The sequence below is a fragment of the Schistocerca serialis genome, chromosome 2, assembly GCF_023864345.2.
Source record: "Schistocerca serialis cubense isolate TAMUIC-IGC-003099 chromosome 2, iqSchSeri2.2, whole genome shotgun sequence".
Lineage (NCBI taxonomy): Eukaryota > Metazoa > Arthropoda > Insecta > Orthoptera > Acrididae > Schistocerca > Schistocerca serialis.
In genome coordinates this window covers 308,327,557-308,350,927 of record NC_064639.1, presented here as the reverse complement: position 1 = coordinate 308,350,927, position 23,371 = coordinate 308,327,557, and the positions used below count along the sequence as shown (strand labels likewise).

The following is a 23,371-nucleotide window of genomic DNA, read 5'->3' as shown; positions in this document are numbered from 1 at the left end:
AAAACTGACACTCTATTCTGAAGTAAGTAAATTAAAAAAAAAAAAAATTAATGTGATCAACCACAGACTGGAACTTAAGGGCACAGCATGGAAAACCAGTGAACGGTCAATGGAACCTGAAATTCACTTACAACTTCAATATGTTTCTATAAAGCCAGTCTTAGTTAACTGAAACTGTAGTTACGTAATATTTCTAAATTTTACAATTTTTGATAGTAGTCTAAACTAGTAATAATACAGGAATATTCTGCTCAACTGTACCAAATTTAAGTTCCCACACTTGGCTTGAAACTCAGTGACACATTCTAAGAGAAACTCACAATAACTTATACATCCTGCAACAAATCCTTGAAGCCTAATCTAAATCCTTGATAATATCAAGACTCAGGGTTGTAGCAAACAGAAAACAGTTACAGATCCGAATTGTGTGATTACAAGTCAGGCAGCTCACAAGAGAGTAAATGAAGTTAACAAGAAATAACTCACGCAGATGGTGTCGTATTCAACCATTAATAGTACGAGTCAAATTGGCGGGTCTTCCACTTCCTATGGCTCAGGCCGAATTTGCAAATATTGAAAACGGCTAAACTAGTGTAAACAAGCGATTACTACAAGCAGCTAACAGTACACAACAACACACAATGTATATGCCTTACAAGTTTAAAACGGCATCTTTAGTTATCCGTAGTTCTGTATTCATAACAGTTTAGTTAATACTACAATAACAAATAATGTGACCGGCAACCAGGTCACTGTAAGGTTAAGCACTGTTTACATCACTGGCAGTTAATTAAGTACTTACTGAACTTTTCCGAGGTTTTACGTAAATAAACACTCTTTAACCAGATCGCTAAAAACTAGTCTATCAATATACAACAATTTTTCACCGCTTTTTCAAGGATCTGAATATTTAGGAACACGGTTTGAATATTACAGTTTCCCGTGACTGTAACTAAAGCAACATCGTGGCGACAGATGATCGGGTCTAGGAAGGACGGCCACAGCACTAGTGAGAACTCAGCTCTGTTTATATTCCAGAATGAAGGTTGATCGGCACAAATGCATCTCATTAAGCTGACACGGCAACACCAAGTTATGCCCCACCACTCACACGAGTCAAGACTGTCCTCGCTGCCACAACAACCAATGTCAACAGGCGCTGCCCTTTAGTTAACACACACACGGTGTGCCGAACGTCCAGACACCTGCAGCAAACTTGACGCCTAAGCCGCTGGAAACCACGCCGTAGGCTCACTGGTCACCTGACTCTCTCCAAACCGGCTAATCTCCGGCGTCAACGCGCAAGCGCTTAAATAGCACACCTCTCTGCCCTCGCTATCCTCTCCATTGTAAAGTAAATACCAAGGCCGATCAAACCAAATAGGTACGACTGTAGCCGAAGACTGCTGACGCACGAGTCCTTTTGTGCATTGGCCTAAAAGTAAGTGCATTTGTGACAAAAGCACAGAATATCACTGCATATTCGACGTATTTTTTCTTCTTCCCAAAGTACTGTAGTGATGATCGTTGTGTTCTACTACTCGTAGAAAGGGTATTAAAAGTATAATTTCTTCTTTTGGAGAACTGGCGGTCTAAAAGTAGCGTCTTTGATTGACAATCAAAATGAAAATCAACACCAATGGTGGCCGAAGACTTTCGGGGTTAAAAGTCATCTTCATTCTGCCAACGGCTTTATCAAAGAGGACGGAGGAACGGACAGAGCTTCGGGGGTGGAAAACTGCCCCTAAAGGGTGAAAACACAGCAATGATCAACGACGTGAGGGTTCAGAAGACAATGGAAACCATTGCATTAAAGACGCATACTGTAAATATGGTTTTCGGGTGAAGAGTCGCACGGCGTTGTGAAAACTCTACAACATTCCGTGGGCGCACTGAGCAACATCTTCAGTTGCACCGACTAAATATTGTGGAGTTTTCACAACGCCATCCGACGTCTCGCCCGAGAACCATATTTACAACTAGTCCGTCGGGAAACCCTCAAGCAGCACAGAGACACATACTCTGGGTCCACAGGACATGTGGCCTTTAATTGAAAAAAGTGACCGGATGAAGTCTTCATTGGCAAAATATTCCGTAATAGACCCCCATTCGGATCCGGGAGGCGAATGCCAAGGAGGAGGTGACCTGAGAAAAAGTAAGAAAGCAATGGAAGGATTATGTTATACGAGTCGGAGAATGGAGTGGGAGAAGTTTGAACGAGGTAGCGAAACTAGAAAAACTGACAATGGAAATGGTAAGGCTCAAACTGCTGTGGGGATCAGTGAAGTGGAATGTAGAAGATAAGGATTTCTGGTTAGATGATTATAGGGCAATATCAACAGCGGTAATAACTGGTATAATGGGACTAGAATTCGTTATAAATAGGAAGAAAGGGCAGAGGCCGAGATACAGTGTACAGTTCAGAGATTTCTTCTCAACAGAATCAACAGGAAACCAGCACCGACAATGATAGTTCAGGTATACATGCCGACGTCGCAAGCGGGAGCCGAAGAGATAGAAAACGCATATCAGGATATTGAGAGGGTAATATAGCACGTAAAGGGAGATGAAAATCTAATAGCCATGGGGACTGGAATGCAGTTGTAAGGGAAGGAATATGGTTCAAATGTTCAAATGTGGATGAAATCTTATGGGGCTTAACTGCTAAGGTCATCAGTCCCTAAGCTTACACACTACTTAACCTAAATTATCCTAAGGACAAACACACACACCCATGCCCGAGGGAGGACTCGAACCTCCGCCGGGAGCAGCCGTACAGTCCATGACTGCAGCGCCTTAGACCGCTCGGCTAATCCCGCGCGGCAAGGAATATGATTCAAATGGCTCTGAGCACTATGAGACTTAACAACCGAGGTCATCAGTCCCCTAGAGCTTAGAATTACTTAAACCTAACTAACCTAAGGACATCACACACATCCATGCCCAAGGCTGGATTCGAACCTGCAACCGTAGCAGTCACGCGGTTCCGGAGTGAAGCGCCTAGAACCGCTCGGCTAGGGAAGGAGTAGTAGAAAAGGTTACAGGACAATGTGGGCTTGGTGCTAGGAATGAGAGACGAGATAGGCAGATTAAGTTCTGCAATAACTTTCAGTTAGTAACAGCAAATACCTATTCAATAATCACAAGAGGAGGAGGTTTATTTGAAAAAGGAGGTATTGGACGATTTCAGTTAGATTACATCATGGTCAGGCAGAGATTCAAAAATCAGATACTAGATTTTAAGGCGTACCCAGGAGCAGATATAGATTCATGTCACAATTTAGTAGTGATTAAGAGTAGACTGAACTTTAAGAGATTAGTCAGGAAAAATCAATGGGCAAATAAGTGGGATACGGAAGTACTGAAGAATGAGGAGATGCTCTCGAAGTTCTCTGATGCTGTAGATACTGCGATAAGGAATAACTCAGAAGGCAGTTCAGTTGAAAAGGAATGGACATCTCTGAAAGGAGCAATAACAGAAATGGGAAAGAAAAACGTAGGCACAGGGAAGGTTGTAGTTGTTGTGGTCTTCAGTCCTGAGACTGGTTTGACGCAGCTCTCCATGCTACTCTATCCCGTGCAAGCTTCTTCATCTCTCAGTACCTACCGCAACCTACATCCTTGTGAATCTGCTTAGTGTATTCATCTCTTGGTCTCCCTCTGCGATTTTTACCCTTCACGCTGCCCTCCAATACTAAATTGATGATCCCTTGATGCCTCAGAACATGTCCTACCAACCGATCCCTTCTTCTTGTCAAGTTGTGCCACAAACTTCTCTTCTCCCCAATCCTATTCAGTACTTGCTTATTAGTTATGTGATCTACCCATCTAATCTTCAGCATTCTTCTGTAGCACCACATTTAAAAAGCTTCTATTCTCTTCTTGTCCAAACTATTTATCGTCCATGTTTCACTTCCATACATGGCTACACTCCATACAAATACTTTCAAAAATGATTTCTTGACACTTAAATCTATACTAGATGTTAACAAATTTCTCTTCTTCAGAAACGCTTTCCTTGCCATTGCCAGTCTACATTTTATATCCTCTCTACTTCGACCATCATCAGTCATTTTGATCCCCAAATAGCAAAACTCCTTTACTGCTTTAAGTGTCTCATTTCCTAATCTAATTTCCTCAGCATCACCCGATTTAATGCGACTACATTCCATTATCCTCGTTTTGCTTTTGTTGATGTTCACCTTATATCCTCCTTTCAAGACACTATCCATTCCGTTCAACTGCTCTTCCAAGTCCTTTGCTGTCTCTAACAGAATTACAATGTCATCGGCGAACCTCAAAGTTTTTATTTCTTCTCCATGGATTTTAGTACCTACTCCGAATTTTCTTTTGTTTCCTTCACTGCTTGCTCAATATACAGATTGAATAACATCGGGGAGAGACTACAACCCTGTCTCACTCCCTTCCCAACCACTGCTTTCCTTTCATGTCCCTCGATTCTTAAACTGCCATCTGGCTTCTGTACAAATTGTAAATAGCCTTTCGCTCTCTGTATTTTACCCCTGCCACCTTCAGAATTTGAAAGAGAGCATTCCAGTCAACATTGTCAAAAGCTTCCTCTAAGTCTACAAATGCTAGAAACATAGGTTTGTCTTTCCTTAATCTTTCTCCTAAGATAAGTCGTAGGGTCAGTATCGCCTCACGTGTTCCAACATTTATACGGAATCCAAACTGATCTTCCCCGAGGTTGGCTTCTACTAGTTTTTCCATTCGTCTGTAAAGAATTCGCGTTAGTATTTTGCAGCTGTGACTTGTTAAACTGATAGTTCGGTAATTTTCACATCTGTCAACACCTGCTTTCTTTGGAATTGGAATTATTATATTCTTCTTGAAGTCTGAGGGTATTTCGCCTGTTTCATACATCTTGCTCACCAGATGGTAGAGTTTTGTCAGGACTGGCTCTCCCAAGGCCGTCAGTAGTTATAATGGAATGTTGTCTACTCCGGGGGCCTTGTTTCGACTCAGGTCTTTCAGTGCTCTGTCAAACTCTTCACGCAATATCGTATCTCCCATTTCATCTTCATCTATGGTTCAAAAAATGGTTCAAATGGCTCTGAGCAGTATGGGACTCAACTTATGAGGTCATTAGTCCCCTAGAACTTAGATCTAGTTAAACCTAACTAACCTAAGGACACCACAAACATCCATGCCCGAGGCAGGATTCGAACCTGCGACCGTAGCGGTCTTGCGGTTCCAGACTGCAGCGCCTTTAACCACACGGTCACTTCGGCCGGCCATCTTCATCTATATTCTCTTCCATTTCCATAATATTGTCCTCAAGTACATCGCCCTTATATAGACCCTCTATATACTCCTTCCACCTTTCTGCTTCCCTTCTTTGCTTAGAACTGGGTTTCCATCTGAGCTCTTGATGTTCATGCAAGTGGTTCTCTTATCTCCAAGGGTCTCTTTAATTTTCCTGTAGGTAGTATCTATCTTACTCCTGGTGAGACAAGCCTCTACATCCTTACATTTGTCCTCTAGCCATCCCTGCTTAGCCATTTTGCACTTCCTGTCGATCTCATTTTTGAGACGTTTGTATTCCTTTTTGCCTGCTTCATTTACTGCATTTTTATATTTTCTCCTTTCATAAATTAAATTCAATATTTCTTCTGTTACCCAAGGATTTCTACTAGCTCTCGTCTTTTTACCTACTTGATCTCTGCTGCCTTCACTACTTCATCCCTCAGAGCTACCCATTCTTCTTCTACTGTATTTCTTTCCCCCATTCCTGTCAACTGTTCCCTTACGCTCTCCCTGAATCTCTGTACAATCTCTGGTTTAGTCAGGTTATCGAGGTCCCATCTCCTTAAATTTCCACCTTTTTGCAGCTTCTTCAGTTTTAATCTACCGATCATAACCAATAGATTGTGGTCAGAGTCCACATCTGCTCCTGGAAATGTCTTACAATTTGAAACCTGGTTCCTAAATCTCTGTCTTACCATTACATAATCTATCTGATACCTTTTAGTATCTCCAGGATTCTTCCATGTATACAACCTTCTTTTAGGAGTCTTGAACCAAGTGTTAGCTATGATTAACTTATGCTCTGTGCAAAATTCTTCAAGGCGGCTTCCTCTTTCATATCTTAGCCCCGATCCATACTCACCTACTACATTTCCTTCTCTCCCTTTTCCTACTACCGAATTCTAGTCACCCATGACTATTAAATTTTCGTCACCCTTCACTATCTGAATAATTTCTTTTATTTCATTATACATTTCTTCAATTTCTTCGTCATCTGCAGAGCTAGTTGGCATATAAACTTGTACTACTATAGTAGGCGTGGGCTTCGTATCTATCTTTGCCACAATAAAGCGTTCACTATGCTGCTTGTAGTAGCTTACCCGCATTCCTATTTTCCTATTCGTTATTGTCCGCCCCGGTAGCTGAGTGGTCAGCGTGACAGACTGTCAATCCTAAGGGCCCGGGTTCGATTCCCAGCTGGGTCGGAGATTTTCTCCGCTCAGGGACTGGGTGTTGTGTTGTCCTAATCATCATCATTTCATCCCCATCGACGCGCAGGTCGCCGAAGTGGCGTCAAATCGAAAGACCTGCACCAGGCGAACGGTCTACCCGACGGGAGGCCCTAGCCACACAACATTTCCATTTTTTTTCCTATTCATTATTAAACCTACTCCTGCATTACCCCTATTTGATTTTGTGTTTATAACCTTGTAGTCACCTGACCGAAAGTCTTGTTCCTCCTGCCACCGAAGTTCACTAATTCCCACTATATCTAACTTTAACCTATCCATTTCCCTATTTAAAGTTTCTAACCTACCTGCCCGATTAACGGATCTGACATTCCACGCTCCGATCCGTAGAACGCCAGTTTTCTTTCTCCTGATAACGACGTCCTCTTGAGTAGTCCCCGCCTGGAGATCCGAATGGGGGACTATTTTACCTCCGGAATATTTTACCCAAGAGGACGCCATCATCATTTAACCATACATTCAAGCTGCATGCCCTCGGGAAAAATTACGGCCGTAGTTTCCCCTTGCTTTTAGCCGTTCGCAGTACCAGCACAGCAAGGCCGTTTTGGTTAGTGTTACAAGGCCAGATCAGTCAATCTTCAGTAGTTGCCCCTGCAACTACTGAAAAGGAACCACACGTTTGTCTGGCCTCTCAACAGATACCCCTCCGTTGTGGTTGCACCTTCTGTACGGCCTTCTGTATCGCTGAGGCACGCAAGCCTCCCCACCAACGGCAAGGTCCATGGTTCATGGGGGTGGATATTTACCATAGTATTATGAATTGAATAATTTGCAATTAAATGTTTCTTTGAAAAGAGAAATGATGCTAAGCAAGTACGGTAGACGTTAATGCTGACATTCGGTAATTACAACACTAATATTTTCCGTGTTAGAAATTACGGTGCGCCATTACGATCTTAGACTAACTACACTACGTATTGTTGGATTCGCTATTATGAATCGTACTGTACTATAGAGAAAATATGCAATTATGTAAATAAATAAATACGCGAAGGAAATCAGCCTAGCAGTCATTGCACTCAAGCAGAAAGGCGCAACCAGTCTTCAGACCTCATCAATTTAAAATTTTCTTTTGTGATTTCTTTCTTGCTATTTCATTTACCCTTTTCTTAAGGGGAGCCGGAGGTGGTCAAATCCAAAAAATTACGATTTTTTTTGCTACCAAAAATTAAATGGAACATTCCTCTTTAATGTATACTTTGAATTATTGTTGTACTCGCCCTAGAAGTGGAGTTATTACCATTTTCCCCCACGCCTGCAGAGGAAATGGGCGGCCGCTGAATGCATCTAACACCCTTTCGTGACTTCCTGGCGAACTGCTTGGGATTTTCTCGGCCTTTTACGCATACAGCGCCTTATGTTACGCATACAGCGAGTGTGCAAGGGTTGGCTACATTGTTTTCTGTGAAAAATGAAGCGCTAAGAGCGTGGAACATCGTCTCTTTGCAGTTTACCGTTTCGGCTTCGAAGGCTCAAACAAACTTTGGGTTCAAGTAAGCTCAGTGATGGAAAGACAATAGGAGGGAGAGGCAGGCTTACTGATGAGGTGATTGAACGTCTACAGAGATACTATGGGTATGCTATAAGGCGAAATACTAGTAATGTTAGTGACAGGCGAAAGGCAGTGTCGGCATTGTTCCTTCATACTGCGTCTTCCAATGAATACCCTCAACACAGCCTGTGCCCAAAAGATTCCTGGTGCAAATATAGTGCAAAAAAGGACACATCAGTCAATCATCCAGACTGTTGCCCTTGCAACTACTGAAAAGGCTGCTGCCCCTCTTCAGGAACTGCACGTTTCTACATCTACATCTATACTCCGCGAGCCACCTTACGGTGTGTGGCGGAGGGTACTTATTGTACCACTATCTGATCCCCCCTTCCCTGTTCCATTCACGAATTGTGCGTGGGAAGAACGACTGCTTGTAAGTCTCCGTATTTGCTCTAATTTCTCGGATCTTTTCGTTGTGATCATTACGCGAGATATATGTGGGCGGTAGTAATATGTTGCCCATCTCTTCCCGGAATGTGCTCTCTCGTAATTTCGATAATAAACCTCTCCGTATTGCGTAACGCCTTTCTTGAAGTGTCCGCCACTGGAGCTTGTTCAGCATCTCCGTAACGCTCTCGCGCTGACTAAATGTCCCCATGACGAATCGCGCTGCTTTTCGCTGGATCATGTCTATCTCTTCTATTAATCCAACCTGGTAAGGGTCCCATACTGATGAGCAATACTCAAGAATCGGACGAACAAGCGTTTTGTAAGCTACTTCTTTCGTCGATGAGTCACATTTTCTTAGAATTCTTCCTATGAATCTCAACCTGGCGCCTGCTTTTCCCACTATTTGTTTTATGTGATCATTCCACTTCAGATCGCTCCGGATAGTAACTCCTAAGTATTTTACGGTCGTTACCGCTTCCAATGATTTACCACCTATGGCATAATCGTACTGGAATGGATTTCTGCCCCTATGTATGCGCATTATATTACATTTATCTACGTTTAGGGAAAGCTGCCAGCTGTCGCACCATGCATTAATCCTCTGCAGGTCCTCCTGGAGTACGTACGAGTCTTCTGATGTTGCTACTTTCTTGTAGACAACCGTGTCATCTGCAAATAGCCTCACGGAGCTACCGATGTTGTCAACTAAGTCATTTATGTATATTGTAAACAATAAAGGTCCTATCACGCTTCCCTGCGGTACTCCCGAAATTACCTCTACATCTGCAGATTTTGAACCGTTAAGAATGACATGTTGTGTTCTTTCTTCTAGGAAATCCTGAATCCAATCACAAACCTGGTCCGATATTCCGTAAGCTCGTATTTTTTTCACTAAACGTAAATGCGGAACCGTATCAAATGCCTTCCTGAAGTCCAGGAATACGGCATCAATCTGCTCGCCAGTGTCTACGGCACTGTGAATTTCTTGGGCAAATAGGGCGAGCTGAGTTTCACATGATCTCTGTTTGCGGAATCCATGTTGGTTATGATGAAGGAGATTTGTATTATCTAAGAACGTCATAATACGAGAACATAAAACATGTTCCATTATTCTACAACAGATTGACGTAAGCGAAATAGGCCTATAATTATTCGCATCTGATTTATGACCCTTCTTGAAAATGGGAACGACCTGCGCTTTCTTCCAGTCGCTAGGTACTTTACGTTCTTCCAGCGATCTACGATAAATTGCTGATAGAAAGGGGGCAAGTTCTTTAGCATAATCACTGTAGAATCTTAAGGGTATCTCGTCTGGTCCGGATGCTTTTCCGCTACTAAGTGATAGCAGTTGTTTTTCAATTCCGATATCGTTTATTTCAATATTTTCCATTTTGGCGTCCGTGCGACGGCTGAAGTCAGGGACCGTGTTACGATTTTCCGCAGTGAAACAGTTTCGGAACACTGAATTCAGTATTTCTGCCTTTCTTCGGTCGTCCTCTGTTTCGGTTCCATCGTGGTCAACGAGTGACTGAATAGGGGATTTAGATCCGCTTACCGATTTTACATATGACCAAAACTTTTTAGGGTTCTTGTTTAGATTGTTTGCCAATGTTTTATGTTCGAATTCGTTGAATGCTTCTCTCATTGCTCTCTTTACGCTCTTTTTCGCTTCGTTCAGCTTTTCCTTATCAGCTATGATTCGACTACTCTTAAACCTATGATGAAGCTTTCTTTGTTTCCGTAGTACCTTTCGTACATGATTGTTATACCACGGTGGATCTTTCCCCTCGCTTTGGACCTTAGTCGGTACGAACTTATCTAAGGCGTACTGGACGATGTTTCTGAATTTTTTCCATTTTTGTTCCACATCCTCTTCCTCAGAAATGAACGTTTGATGGTGGTCACTCAGATATTCTGCGATTTGTGCCCTATCACTCTTGTTAAGCAAATATATTTTCCTTCCTTTCTTGGCATTTCTTATTACACTTGTAGTCATTGATGCAACCACTGACTTATGATCACTGATACCCTCTTCTACATTCACGGAGTCGAAAAGTTCCGGTCTATTTGTTGCTATGAGGTCTAAAACGTTAGCTTCACGAGTTGGTTCTCTAACTATCTGCTCGAAGTAATTCTCGGACAAGGCAGTCAGGATAATGTCACAAGAGTCTCTGTCCCTGGCTCCAGTTCTGATTGTGTGACTATCCCATTCTATACCTGGTAGATTGAAATCTCCCCCTATTACAATAGTATGATCACGAAACTTCTTCACGACGTTCTGCAGGTTCTCTCTGAGGCGCTCAACTACTACGGTTGCTGATGCAGGTGGTCTATAGAAGCATCCGACTATCATATCTGACCCACCTTTGATACTTAACTTAACCCAGATTATTTCACATTCGCATTCGCTAATAACTTCACTGGATATTATTGAATTCTTTACTGCTATAAATACTCCTCCACCATTGGCGTTTATCCTATCCTTGCGGTATATATTCCATTCTGTGTCTAGGATTTCGTTACTGTTCACTTCCGGTTTTAACCAACTTTCCGTTCCTAATACTATATGCGCACTATTTCCTTCAATAAGAGATACTAATTCAGGAACCTTGCCCTGGATACTCCTGCAGTTTACCAATATTACGTTAACTTTTCCTGTTTTTGGTCTCTGAGGACGGACATTCTTTATCAACGATGATAATGTCCTCTCTGGTAAGCCGTCAGGTATTTTATCGTTTCGCCCAAGGGGGGGTCCCTCTAACCTAAAAAACCCCCGTGTGCACGCCACACGTACTCTGCTACCCTAGTAGCTGCTTCCGGTGTGTAGTGCACGCCTGACCTGTCTAGGGGGGCCCTACAGTTCTCCACCCAATAACGGAGGTCGATGAATTTGCAACCATTATAGTCGCAGAGTCGTCTGAGCCTCTGGTTTAGACCCTCCACACGGCTCCAAACCAGAGGACCGCGATCGACTCTGGGCACTATGCTGCAGATATTAAGCTCAGCTTGCACTCCGCGTGCGATGCTGGTTGTCTTCACCAAATCAGCCAGCCGCCGGAAGGAACCAAGGATGGCCTCAGAACCCAAGCGGCAGGCGTCATTCGTTCCGACATGTGCTACTATATGCAGCCGGTCACACCCAGTGCGTTCAATAGCTGCCGGAAGGGCCTCCTCCACATTACGGACGAGACCCCCCGGCAAGCACACCGAGTGCACACTGGCATTCTTCCCCGACCTACCCGCTATTTTCCTGAGGGGCTCCATAACCCGCCTAACGTTGGAGCTCCCTATAACTAATAGGTCTCTCAACAGATACCCCTCCGTTGTGGTTGCACCTACGGTACGGCTATCTGTATCGCTGAGGCACCCAAGCCTCCCCACCAACGGCTAGGTCCATGGTTCATGCGGGTAACTGCGAAGAAATCATGGGTAACACAAGAAATACTTCAGTTGAGCGATGAGAAAAGGAAGTACAATAATGTTCGGGGAAATTCAGGAATACAGAAATACAAGTCACTTGGGAATGAAATAAATAGGAAATGCAGGGAATCTAAGGCGAAACGGTAAAAAGGTCAAGAAATCGATGGTTGTCGGAAGGACTGACACAGCATATAGAAAAGTCAACAGGCACTTCGGCGAAATTAAAAGCAAAGGTGATAACATTAAGAATCTAATAGGAATTCCTTTGCTAACTGCAAAGGAGAGAGAAGGTAGATCAAAAGAGTACATTGAAGATCTCTACGATGCGGAAGACTCGTCTGATGACTTGATAGGAGATGAAAAAGGAGTCGATATAGAAGAGATAGGGGATCAAGTATTAGAATTTAAAAGAGATTTGGAAGACTTACAATCGAATAACACAGCAAGGATAGATCACATTCCATCGGAATTTCTAAAATCATTGAGGGAAATGGCAACAAAACAACGATTCACGTTGGTGTATAGAATGGTGATATACCATCTGACTTTCGGAAAAGTGTCATCCGCACTATTCCCAGTATTGCACTAGCCGACATGTGCGACATTATTGCACAATCAGATTAACAGCTAATGCATCCAAGTTGCAGACACGAAAAATATATAGAACAATGATAAAGAAAATTGAGGATGTGTTACATTACGACCAGTTTGGCTTTAGGAAAAGTAAATGAAAGTATTTCTGACGTTGCGGTTAATACTGGAAGCAAGATTGAAGTAAAAGCAAGACACGTTCATAGGATTTGTCGACCTGGAAAAATCGCTAGACAATGTAAATTGGTACAAGAACGAAGTGCTCGGAATAAAAAGAGTGTATGGGGTGCAGCCTTTCGCTCCTACTGTTCAATCTATACATCGAAGAAAATATTACGGAAATAAAAGAAAGTTTCGATAGTGGGATTAAAATTCGAGGTGAAAGCTGACGACATTGATATCCTCCATGAAGGTGAAGAAGAATTACAGGATCTGTTGAATGGAATGAACAGTTTAATGATTACAGAACAATGATTGAGAGTAATTCGAAGAAATACGAAAGTAATGAGAAGCAGCAGAAATGAGAACAGCGAGGAACTTAACATCAGTCTTGGTGATCTCAGGGTAGATGAAATTAAGGAATTCCCGCCAGCAAAATAACCTATGGCGGTCGGAGCATCAAAAGCAGACTAGTAATGGTAAAATGGCATTCCTGACCAAGAGAAGTCTACTAAAATCAAACATAGGCCTTAATTTGAGAGAGAAATTTCTGAGAATGTACGTTTGGAGCACAGTATTGTATGGTAGTGAGACATGGACTATGGGAAGAACCATAAGAAAAGCTATGGGAAAACTGTTAAGGTAAGAAATGAGGAGGTTCTCCGGAGAACAGGCGAGGAAAAGAATATATGGAAAATACTGACAAGAAGAAGGGACAGGATGGACATCACAGAATAACTTCTGTCGCAACAGAGGGAGCTGTAAAGCGTAAAAGCTGTAGAGGTAAACAGAGATTGGAATAAACCGTGTAAATAATTCAGGACGTAGGTTGCGAGTGGTACTCTGCGATGAAGCGTTTGGCACAGGAGAGGAATTCGTGGCGGGCAACTAAACCAGTCACAACACTGATGACTCAAAAAATAATGATTGCAGATCAAATGACGCAACTGATGTGATGATATAAATATTTCAGACGTATAGCCACATTTATACTACGCAAGCCACCTTATGGTGTGTACTTTGTGCACGACTGTCAAGTACCTTATATTCTGCTCCAACAACGAAGTGTGTGCCGAGAGAATGATTTGTTGCTACGCTAATTCTACGTTCGTGGGCTTTTATCGAGATGCAGGTAGGACGAAGCAACGTATTGTGTATCAGACCTGGACATTTTTGTCGACAGAGCTTTACTCGCGATCCTTATTTATTGCAGATAGACTTATTTTCCATCTGCCCACTGCTGTCTTTGTTACGTCAAATTGACCGGTTTCGGGCAGTGTCACCTATTTTCAGATCATTCACCGCAATTACTGAGTAACTAGACTTAACGTAGCTATCACTTCTCGTCGGGATACTTATTAGTGGGTATTCATATGGGGTGTGTTCACTTTTCATTTTTATGACCGCTTGAACTCTGCTAGGGGCACTTTCAGTGATGTGCCTCAGTGTCTGTGCAGGAACGGTAGCTCATTCTTCTTTAAGATCCGAAACCTTAAAGAATAATTTCGCTCCAGGCACCAGCGACCAAAATCATTACTCTTTTGGACGCTGGCGTCTGGAGCGAAATGCACGTTCTGTCTCATTCCGAAGGTGTTCCATTGGGTTCAAGCCGGAACTCTGGGCAGGCCAATCCATTGTAGGAATGTCACTGTCCACAGAACACTTCCTCACAGATACCGCTTTATTAGATGCTGTATCATCGTGCTAATACAATCAGTCACCATCTCCGAAGTGTTCCTCTACTGCACGCAGTAGTAATACTACAAAATTTGCTCATATTCTTCCGCATTTTGCGTTTTCTTAAGCGCAATAAGCGGACCGCCCCTAGCCACGAGAAACACTTATTACACAGTACCACCACATCCTCCGTAGCTCGCTGTTGGCACTACACGTGATGGCAGGTAACGTTAGCCAGGCATTCCATTTTATTGTCACAGAATGTAGCGTGATTCATCAGTCTGATCACTCACGTCCACTCATCAACTTTGCAGTGGAATCACCCTTTACACCATCTGAAGCATCGATTGGGATTGAATACAGTGTGGCTTATTAGGTATTACTCGGTCATTGTACCCTTTTCATTTTAACTCCTTTTTTTTTCATTCAGCCTCAGTAATGCTCGACGGTCCCCGTCCTTCAGTAAACCTACATGATGTCTGCCACATTCCTTCGCGTTTCCATTTCACATTCACAAACAGTCTGCTTCGGCAAATTTGGAAGGGTCGATACGTCACTGACAGATTTGTTACTCACGTGACTTCTGATAACTAGTCCACGTTCGGGATCACTGAGTTCTCCAGATCGACCCATTCTGCTGTTCCTTCTTATCTACTTGCAACATATTCCACCTCATTTTACATTGGCGCGTTCGCCTCTCGTAACATCAAGTGGCTGATTCCGCATTACAGATTGATGTCTGGATACTTTTAAGTAGATAAAGTATGACAACAGATGAATGATGAGTTCTCTCATCATTATGAATATTCCACCTTCCACTTCTAAACAAACAATACTACTGCCCTATAAAATTTTCATTCCTAACATTCGGTTCCTAAATAGCACAAATTTCAGTACGAGCGACAGTAGCTTTGAGTTTTTTACCACTAGAAATCTTCTTTCAGAATGGATTTCACATTTGGTGCAATTCTCAAATACAATACTCACTTTGAATGATTAGTATATGTGAACGAGAATAACGAGGCTTTCTTGCTATTACTGCTCTGAGGACGAGTGTCTACTGCTTGAGTAAGTGTAGACAGTGCTCCGTTGAACGCCACTACTTCATGTGCTGTATGAATACGGGAATTGGTTTGTGAATAGCCCTCGTAAATTTTAAACAATTAATATCGATTATACATGAAAAACTACTTTTCTCGAAATAAACTGGAAAATACGAGGGTTGTCCAGAAAGTAAGTTCCGATCGTCGCTAAATGGAAACCGCAGTGAAAATCAGAAACATTTTATTTGCAATGGTTAGCTACACTTTCCAAATACATCTCTACATAGTCGCCGCTCCGACTTAGCCATTTGTCGGAGCGTCATATCACATTTCCAACACCATCGTCATAGAAGGCAGCCGCCTGTGCTTTCCGATAATTCTCTACGCTGATCTACAGCGCGTAGCCTGCGACCGACTGTTGTCTTCGTATCCAGCGTTTCATGTGAACAGAGATGATACTTAGGACGAGCCAATTAGGGCTGTGTTGTGGATGATCGAACACTTTCCATCGAAAAGGCTGCAGGAGCACCTTCACTGCCCCTGCAGAGTGCGGCGGAGAATTGCCATGAAGAAGGATGTGCGTGGCAGTTGTGTTGGGTGGGCTGCATTCATTAAGGCGACGCCTCTCAGCGGGCGCTCCTACTAGGCGGCAGACATCGTTGTTCTAGGCACCTCTACTCGCTCACAGTGCGCTAACAACTTAAAAGAGCGTCTTGATGCGATCGGCGGTCATACTAGAGACACGACCCAACACATCTGCGCAAAGCTTCATCGGGTTTTCACTGTGGTGTCCAATTCGCGACCTATCGGAACTTACTTTCTGGTCAACCCTCGTAAACGACAATTCTTCCTAGCGACAACCGTGAACTCTGTGCGGCCGTCAAACCGTCGTATCGTGTTCTACGTTGATGACCTTCTTCGACGTGTTGGCTACCTGTCTGGGTGCCGTGATTCTGCTGTCTTGTGTTGCAGGATGGGGACGTAACCGCAGCTTCCAAACCCTCGCCGGCCGCATCATAGGGGGAAGAAATGCCTCCATCCTGGAGTTCCCCTACCAGGTAAGTCACACTCCTCTTTTTTCCGCTAGAGCTAGTTCTGAGGGTTTCCATAGCGTTTTCCTTTTTTCCTCATAAACTTCTTCCTCAAATTAATGCCTATATTTGATAACTAGTAGACTTCTCTCGGACAGGAGTGCCCTTTTTGTCAGTGCTAGTGCACTCTTTATTTCCTTCTTGCTCCGTCCATCATGGCTTATTTTGCTTCCACCGTAGCAGAATTCCTTAATTTCGGCCACTTCGTTATCCCCAATTCTGACGATAAGTTTTTCGCTGTTCTCATTTCTGCTACTTCTCATTACTTTCGTCTTTCTTCGATTAACTCTCAATCCATATTTTATGTGCATTAGGCTATCCATTTCACTCAGCAGATCCTTTAATTCTTCTTCACTTTCACGGAGGATAGCAATGTCATCATCAAATCTTACCACTGACATCCTTTCAGCTTGAATGCTAATCCTACTCATATCCTATATTTTATTTCGGTCAGTGCTACTTCGATGTATACAGGGTGAGTCACCTAACGTTACCACTGGATATATTCCGTAAACCACATCAAATACTGACGAACCGATTCCACAGACCGAACGTTAGTTTTGTTAGCACATCTGAACATATAAACAAATACGTAATCAGTGCCGTTTGTTGCATTGTAAAATGTTTATTACATCCGGAGATATTGTAACCTAAAGTTGACGCTTGAAACTTCAGACGTTCAGTTGCGTGTTGTAACAAACACGGCCCACGGTCGGCGAGCAGCATCTGCAGGGACATGTTTACGATGACGACCGTGTTTACGAGTGTGGCTGCAGTGCACTGTTGTGGTTTGGTCTAGCTGTCGTAGTGTCCGCATGTAGCGCTTGCTGATATTGTTATTCTGCATTCGTCTCCGCACGCAGACCAACTGTAGTACACCGTGTTACCAGACGTCTGTGATAGTGTAGTGTTGTAGGAACTGTGACCATGGTGTATTCGAACCCTGAAAAGGCGGAGATGATACTCATCTACGGCGAGTGTCGACGAAATGCAGCTGAAGCCTGCAGGGTGTATGCAGAACGGTACCCGGACAGAGAGCATCCAACGTGCCGCACATTGCAAAACATCTACCGCCAACTGTATGCAACAGGTATGGTCGTAGCACGCAAACGGGTCCGTAACAGGCCCGTCACAGGAGAAGCGGGTGCAGTTGGTGTGTTAGCTGCTGTTGCCATGAACCCACACATGAGTACACGGGACATTGCGAGAGCCGGTGGACTGAGTCAAAGTAGAGTCATGCGCATACTGCATCGTCACCGCTTTCACCCGTTTCATGTGTCGCTACATCATCAATTACATGGTGATGACTTTAATCATCGAGTGCAATTCTGTCAATGGGCATTAACAGAGAATGCGTTGCAGTTCTACCTGTTTACCGATGAAGCGGGTTTCACAAACCACGGAGCAGTATCTACGGAACATGCATTACAGGTCCGTGGACAATCCTCGCTGGCTCAGACAGGTAGAGCGACAGCAACCGTGGACTGTAAATGTATGGTGCGGAATCATTGGCGACCACCTCATTGGTCCTCACTTCATTTCAGGGGCCCAAACATCTGCAACATACATCGTGTTTCTACAGAATGATCTGCCAAAAAATGGTTCAAATGGCTCTGAGCACTATGGGACTCAACTGCTGTGGTCATCAGTCCCCTAGAACTTAGAACTACTTAAACCTAACCAACCTAAGGACAGCACACACACCCATGCCCGAGACAGGATTCGAACCTGCGACCGTAGCAACAGCGCGGCTCCGGACTGGGGCGCCTAGAACCGCACGGCCACCGCGGTCGGCAGAATGATCTGCCAACGTTGCTCGAAAATGTCCCACTGCAAACGCGTCGACGTATGTGGTATCAGCACGATGGTGCACCTGCACATTCCGCAATTAACACTAGGCTGACCCTTGACAGGATGTTCGACGGGCGTTTCATAGGACGTGGAGGACGCATAAATTGGCCAGCCCGTTCTCCTGATCTTACACCTCTGGACTTCTTTCTGTGGGGTACGTTAAAGGAGAATGTGTACAATGATGTGCCTACAACCCCAGAGGATATGAAACAACGTTTTGTGGCAGCCTGCGGCGACATTACACCAGATGTACTGCAGCGTGTACACATTCATTACGCCAGAGATTGCAATTGTGTGCAGCAAATGATGGCCACCACATTGAACATCTATTGGCCTGACATGTCGGGACACACTCTATTCCACTCCGTAATTGAAAACGAAAACCACGTGTGTATGTGTGCCTCACCCCTCATGGTAATGTACATGTGCGTCAGTGAAAAAGATCAATAAAAAGGTGTTAGCATGTGGACGTAATGTGCTGTTCCAGTCTCTTCTGTACCTAAGGTCCATCACCGTTCCCTTTGGATCCCTACGTAATTCGGTGCTCTCCGATACACACGATCGAACAGCGGAGGAGTGGTACTCAAGCGTCAACTTTAGGTTACAATATCTCCGGATATAATTAACATTTTACAATGCAACAAACGGCACTGATTTATATGTTCAGATGTGCTAACAAAACTAACGGGGTTCCATTTAAAAAAACGTAGGTTTGTGTTAAAAAACATACTTCCGTGCATTTTTTTTATGGTTTGTATTAACCAGTTACACTAACCCCTCTCCTCACGTTCGATCTGTGGAACCGATTCGTCAGTATTTGATGTGGTTTACGAAATATATCCAGCGGTAATGTTAGGTGACTCACCCTGTATACTGCACAGTGAGAGAGAAAGGCCGGCCGCGGTGGTCTAGCGGTTCTAGGCGCTCAGTCCGGAACCGCGCGACTGCTACGGTCGCAGGTTCGAATCCTGCCTCGGGCATGGATGTGTGTGATGTCCTTAGGTTAGTTAGGTTTAAGTAGTTCTAAGTTCTAGGGGACTGATGACCTCAGATGTTAAGTCCCATAGTGCTCAGAGCCATTTTTGAGAGAGAAAGACTACACCCTGTCTTAACATCCGTTCTAATCCGAACACCTCGTTCTTGGTCTTCCAGTCTTACTGTTCCCTCTTGGATGTTGCTGCACATGTGGTATATTATCCGTCTTTCCCTATAGCTATACCCTATGTTTTTCAGAATATCGAAAATCTTGCACCATTTTACATTGCGGTACGCTTTTTCTAGGTCGACAAATCCTATGAAAGTGTCTTGATTTTTCTTCAGTCTTGCTTCCATTATCAATCGCAACGTTGCCTCCTATCCTAAAGCAAGACTGATCGTCATGTATCACATTCTCAGTATATTATTCTTCTCACCAACCTGGATGTTAAGCTGATTGTGTGATAATTCTCGCTCTTGTCGGCTCTTGCAATATTCGGAAAGGTGAGGACGATATTTTTCCGGAAGTTTCATGGTATATCGCCAGTCTCATACATACTACACACCTACGTCGATAGCCGTTATGTTCCCACTCCCCCCAATGATTTTAGAAATTCCAATGGAATGTTGTTTACCCCTTCCGCCTTATTTGATCTTAAGTTGCCAAAAAATTATTTAAATTCTGATTCTAATACTGTATTCCCTTTCTCTTCCCTACCGACTCGTGTATCTTCTTCTGTCACGTCGTGAGACACGCATTTCCCATTACAGAGGCCCTCATGTACTCTTTCCACCTATCCCCTCATTTCCTTCTATTTAATAGTGCAATTCTCATTGCACTCTCATTGTTCCTGCCCAACTTCCAATTTCACAGAATATTGCTTTGACTTTCTTATATTCTGAATCAGTCCTTCCGAGAGTCGTTTATTATTCGATTTCTTCACATTTTTCATGCAGCCAATTCGCCTTAGCTTCCCTGCATTCCTATTTATTTTATTATTACGTGACTTTTATTTCTGTGTTCCTAAATTTTTGAACGTTTTTGTACTCTCCTGTTTCGTTAATCAACTTCTTCTGTTATCCCCGGTTTGTTCGTAGTTACCTTCCTCGTACTTATGTTTTTCTTTACAACTTTGGTGATTGCCCTATTTAGATATGTTTATTCTTCTTCAATTGAACTGCCTACTGAGGTATTCATTATCATAGTATCTATAGCCTTAGAGAAGCTGAGGCTACGTCTTCATTCCTTGTTACTTCCTTATCCCTTTTCTTTTCGCATTGATTCTCCTTCACCAGTCTCTTAACCTTCAACCTACTCTTCCTCATTGCTAAATTGGGACCTGGTTCTATGTCTGCTCCTGGACATCCCTTACAATCCAATATCTAATTTCGGAATCTCTGTCTCACCATGATGTAGCCTAACTGGATCTCCCTATCTCCTGGTTTTTTTAAAGTATACCTCCTCCCCTTGTTGGTTCATGAACAGAGTATTCGCTACTACCTGATGAAATTTACTGAAGGACTCAATTAATCATTCTCCCCTCTCATTCGTACTGCCAATGATACACTCTCTCGTAATCATTTCTTCGTTTCTGCGTGTATCATGTACCTAACAGACAAAACCAAGCCTCCTTATAAACATCTTCCCCGCCGCAAGACCTTAATACACATTCACTTCATCCAGGCTGCCACCACTAGAAGCTGAAGCCGACATCCAGCCATACTGACAGCTCCTTGTCTGTCTTCCAGGTGTCGCTGCAACGCAAGTATATCATCGGCAACGGCGGCAGCCACTTTTGTGGTGGTTCCATCATCGACGCCCGTCACGTGCTCACCGCTGGTCACTGCCTCTATCCGTACCGGTAGGTCTGCTTACTTTTTTTCTTTTTCGAGTCACCAGTCTTCTGACACGACTTACTCGCCATTTCCAAGCTTCGTTCTCAATTATTTTTTGGATGTATACCAATCTTAGTCTTTCCCTGCAGCTTTTACCCTTACACCTGCCACTAGTACCATGGTAATTATTACCCCCTCTAAACACATGTCCTATAATCCTGTACCTTCTTTTTGTCACCGTTTTCCATATGATTCTTTCTTCGCCCATTCTACCAGCAGCTCGTGGTCTTTTGTTTAGCGTTGCTGAATCTCCAGCACGTGTCTTCCGGTTTCGATTTGTGGGCGGGTCGCGGATGTTTTCCGCTCGGGTCTGAGTGTGTGCTTGTTTGCCCACCACTATTTCATCATCATCATCAACGCTCAGTTGACGTCAAGCAAAATTACTTGCACCAGGTGACCGAACACCGCAGTTGGGACTTCGGATCAATAATACCATATAATTTCAAACATCCTTCTGTAGCACCGCTTCTCAAAATACCCGAATCTCTTCTTATCTGGTTTTCCCCCAGTCCACGATTCACTTCTAGACACTGCTGTGCTCCCAATTCTCACTCTCAGTAATTTCGTCCTGAAATTAAGAGCGATGTTTGATACTAGTACGCTTCTTATGGCCACGAATGTCCCCTTTTTTCTGTGCTAGGCTCATTTTTACGTCCTCTTTGCTTCGTCCGCCATGTTTCATTTTGTATGTAGCAGAACTGCTTCACCTTCAACCCGAATTTTAATCCTACTCGCTCACTGTTTCTTCTATGTATAAACTGCTCTGCAAGGGAGAAAGTCCTACATCCTTTTTAATTCCAATACTTCGTTCTTCGTCTTCCACTCTTATTGTTCCCTCTTGTTTCCTGTACAAACTGTACATTACAGTCATATCGCTTTACACCTATGTTTCTGGGAATTTCGAACACGTTGCGATATTTTACATTGGCTAACGGTTTTTCTATGTCGACAACTCATATGAACGTCTCTTACTTCCATTAGCAGGCCGGATGTCAGAATTGCCTCCGCAGTGCATTTTCCTTTCGTAAGGAAAAACTTACTGTTTTGTAACACATCTTCAGCTTTCTTTTCCATTCTTCTTTATATTATCCTTGTCAGCGACTTCGATGCGTGCTGATTGTTCAATACTTTTCGCACTTCATGTCTTTCCATGAACATTTCTGTACTTGCCTCTTTCGTCGATTAATTGAAGAATTACTTGCGTTACCCAGTGTTTTCTCGCAGCTGTCTCCCTTGTACCTATCTCTCCAGCTACTGTGAATACTCTTCTTTGAGATGTCCACTCCCCTACGACTCAACTGCAAACTGTGATATGCATTATCTAACTATGTACATCCGCAGAGAGCTTCAACCGCACATCGTCATTTTTCAGAGTTCTTTATCCCATTTCTTTCTACATCCATTCTTCTGGGCGATTCTCTTAAACTACAGCCTATTCGTCATTTTACTAAACTGTGATAACAATCTATATCTGTTCCTGGGTATGCCTTATAATCCGCTGATTTCGAAAGCTCTGTCTCACCATAATTCAATCCAGCAGGGATCTCGCTGTATCTCTACGACGTTTAGAACTAAACCTCCTCTCTCGTACATATTGCTGGAGAGACTCTTTATCTATATAAAATTACTATTTATTCTGCATTAAAATCGATGCACTTGCTTCATTGGTGAATCCAACTCTCAGACCCCTTTTGAGAATGTGCACTGACGTATGCAAATCTTTATAGCCTCTGTCGTCTATGCCATTATGTTGTTGTAACCGGCAACTGTCGTTAATCTGGAGCAAACAGCGCTCAGAGAACACCAGCTCCATGTCGTAAGTTGGGTGGGGTTTCACTGTTCAGTCCAATTGTCCCATCATTTGATTTGTCACGAAATTGATTTATGGCAGTGATTATCAATGGGATTCTACATCGTTTTCAGATTCATGCAATGTGTCTTCCTCCGAATGGCTTCTATAGTGTTCTGGAACGTCTCAATGAACCAAACGCCGTTGACAGTACGACTGCAGTCCATAAAATCAAGGGCGATGATACCCTGATCATCACAGGAAAAAGCAGCTGACTGATTGCTGTATTTCGTCTAGTATCTTAATCCACAGCGAGGCTACGCCACCATTACCATGTATAAATTAACAAAGTTTCTGCTCTTATTGCTTGCTCACAACTTCTTAGGTTTTGAAGATGTGGTATGATGCCCTTTCATCTA

General features: G+C 43.3%; 1 protein-coding gene across 1 annotated transcript in view; it reads left to right on the top strand.

Moving 5' to 3' along the window:
- The window catches only part of LOC126455930 (trypsin-1-like), a 69,036-nt gene that overhangs the window by 13,933 nt on the left and 31,732 nt on the right, over window positions 1-23,371 (top strand). Inside the window, exons 2-3 of the mRNA XM_050091689.1 lie at window positions 16,323-16,408; window positions 21,017-21,129. Of these exons, the coding sequence (XP_049947646.1) occupies window positions 16,323-16,408; window positions 21,017-21,129 (199 nt within the window). The remainder of the gene's footprint in view (window positions 1-16,322; window positions 16,409-21,016; window positions 21,130-23,371) is intronic.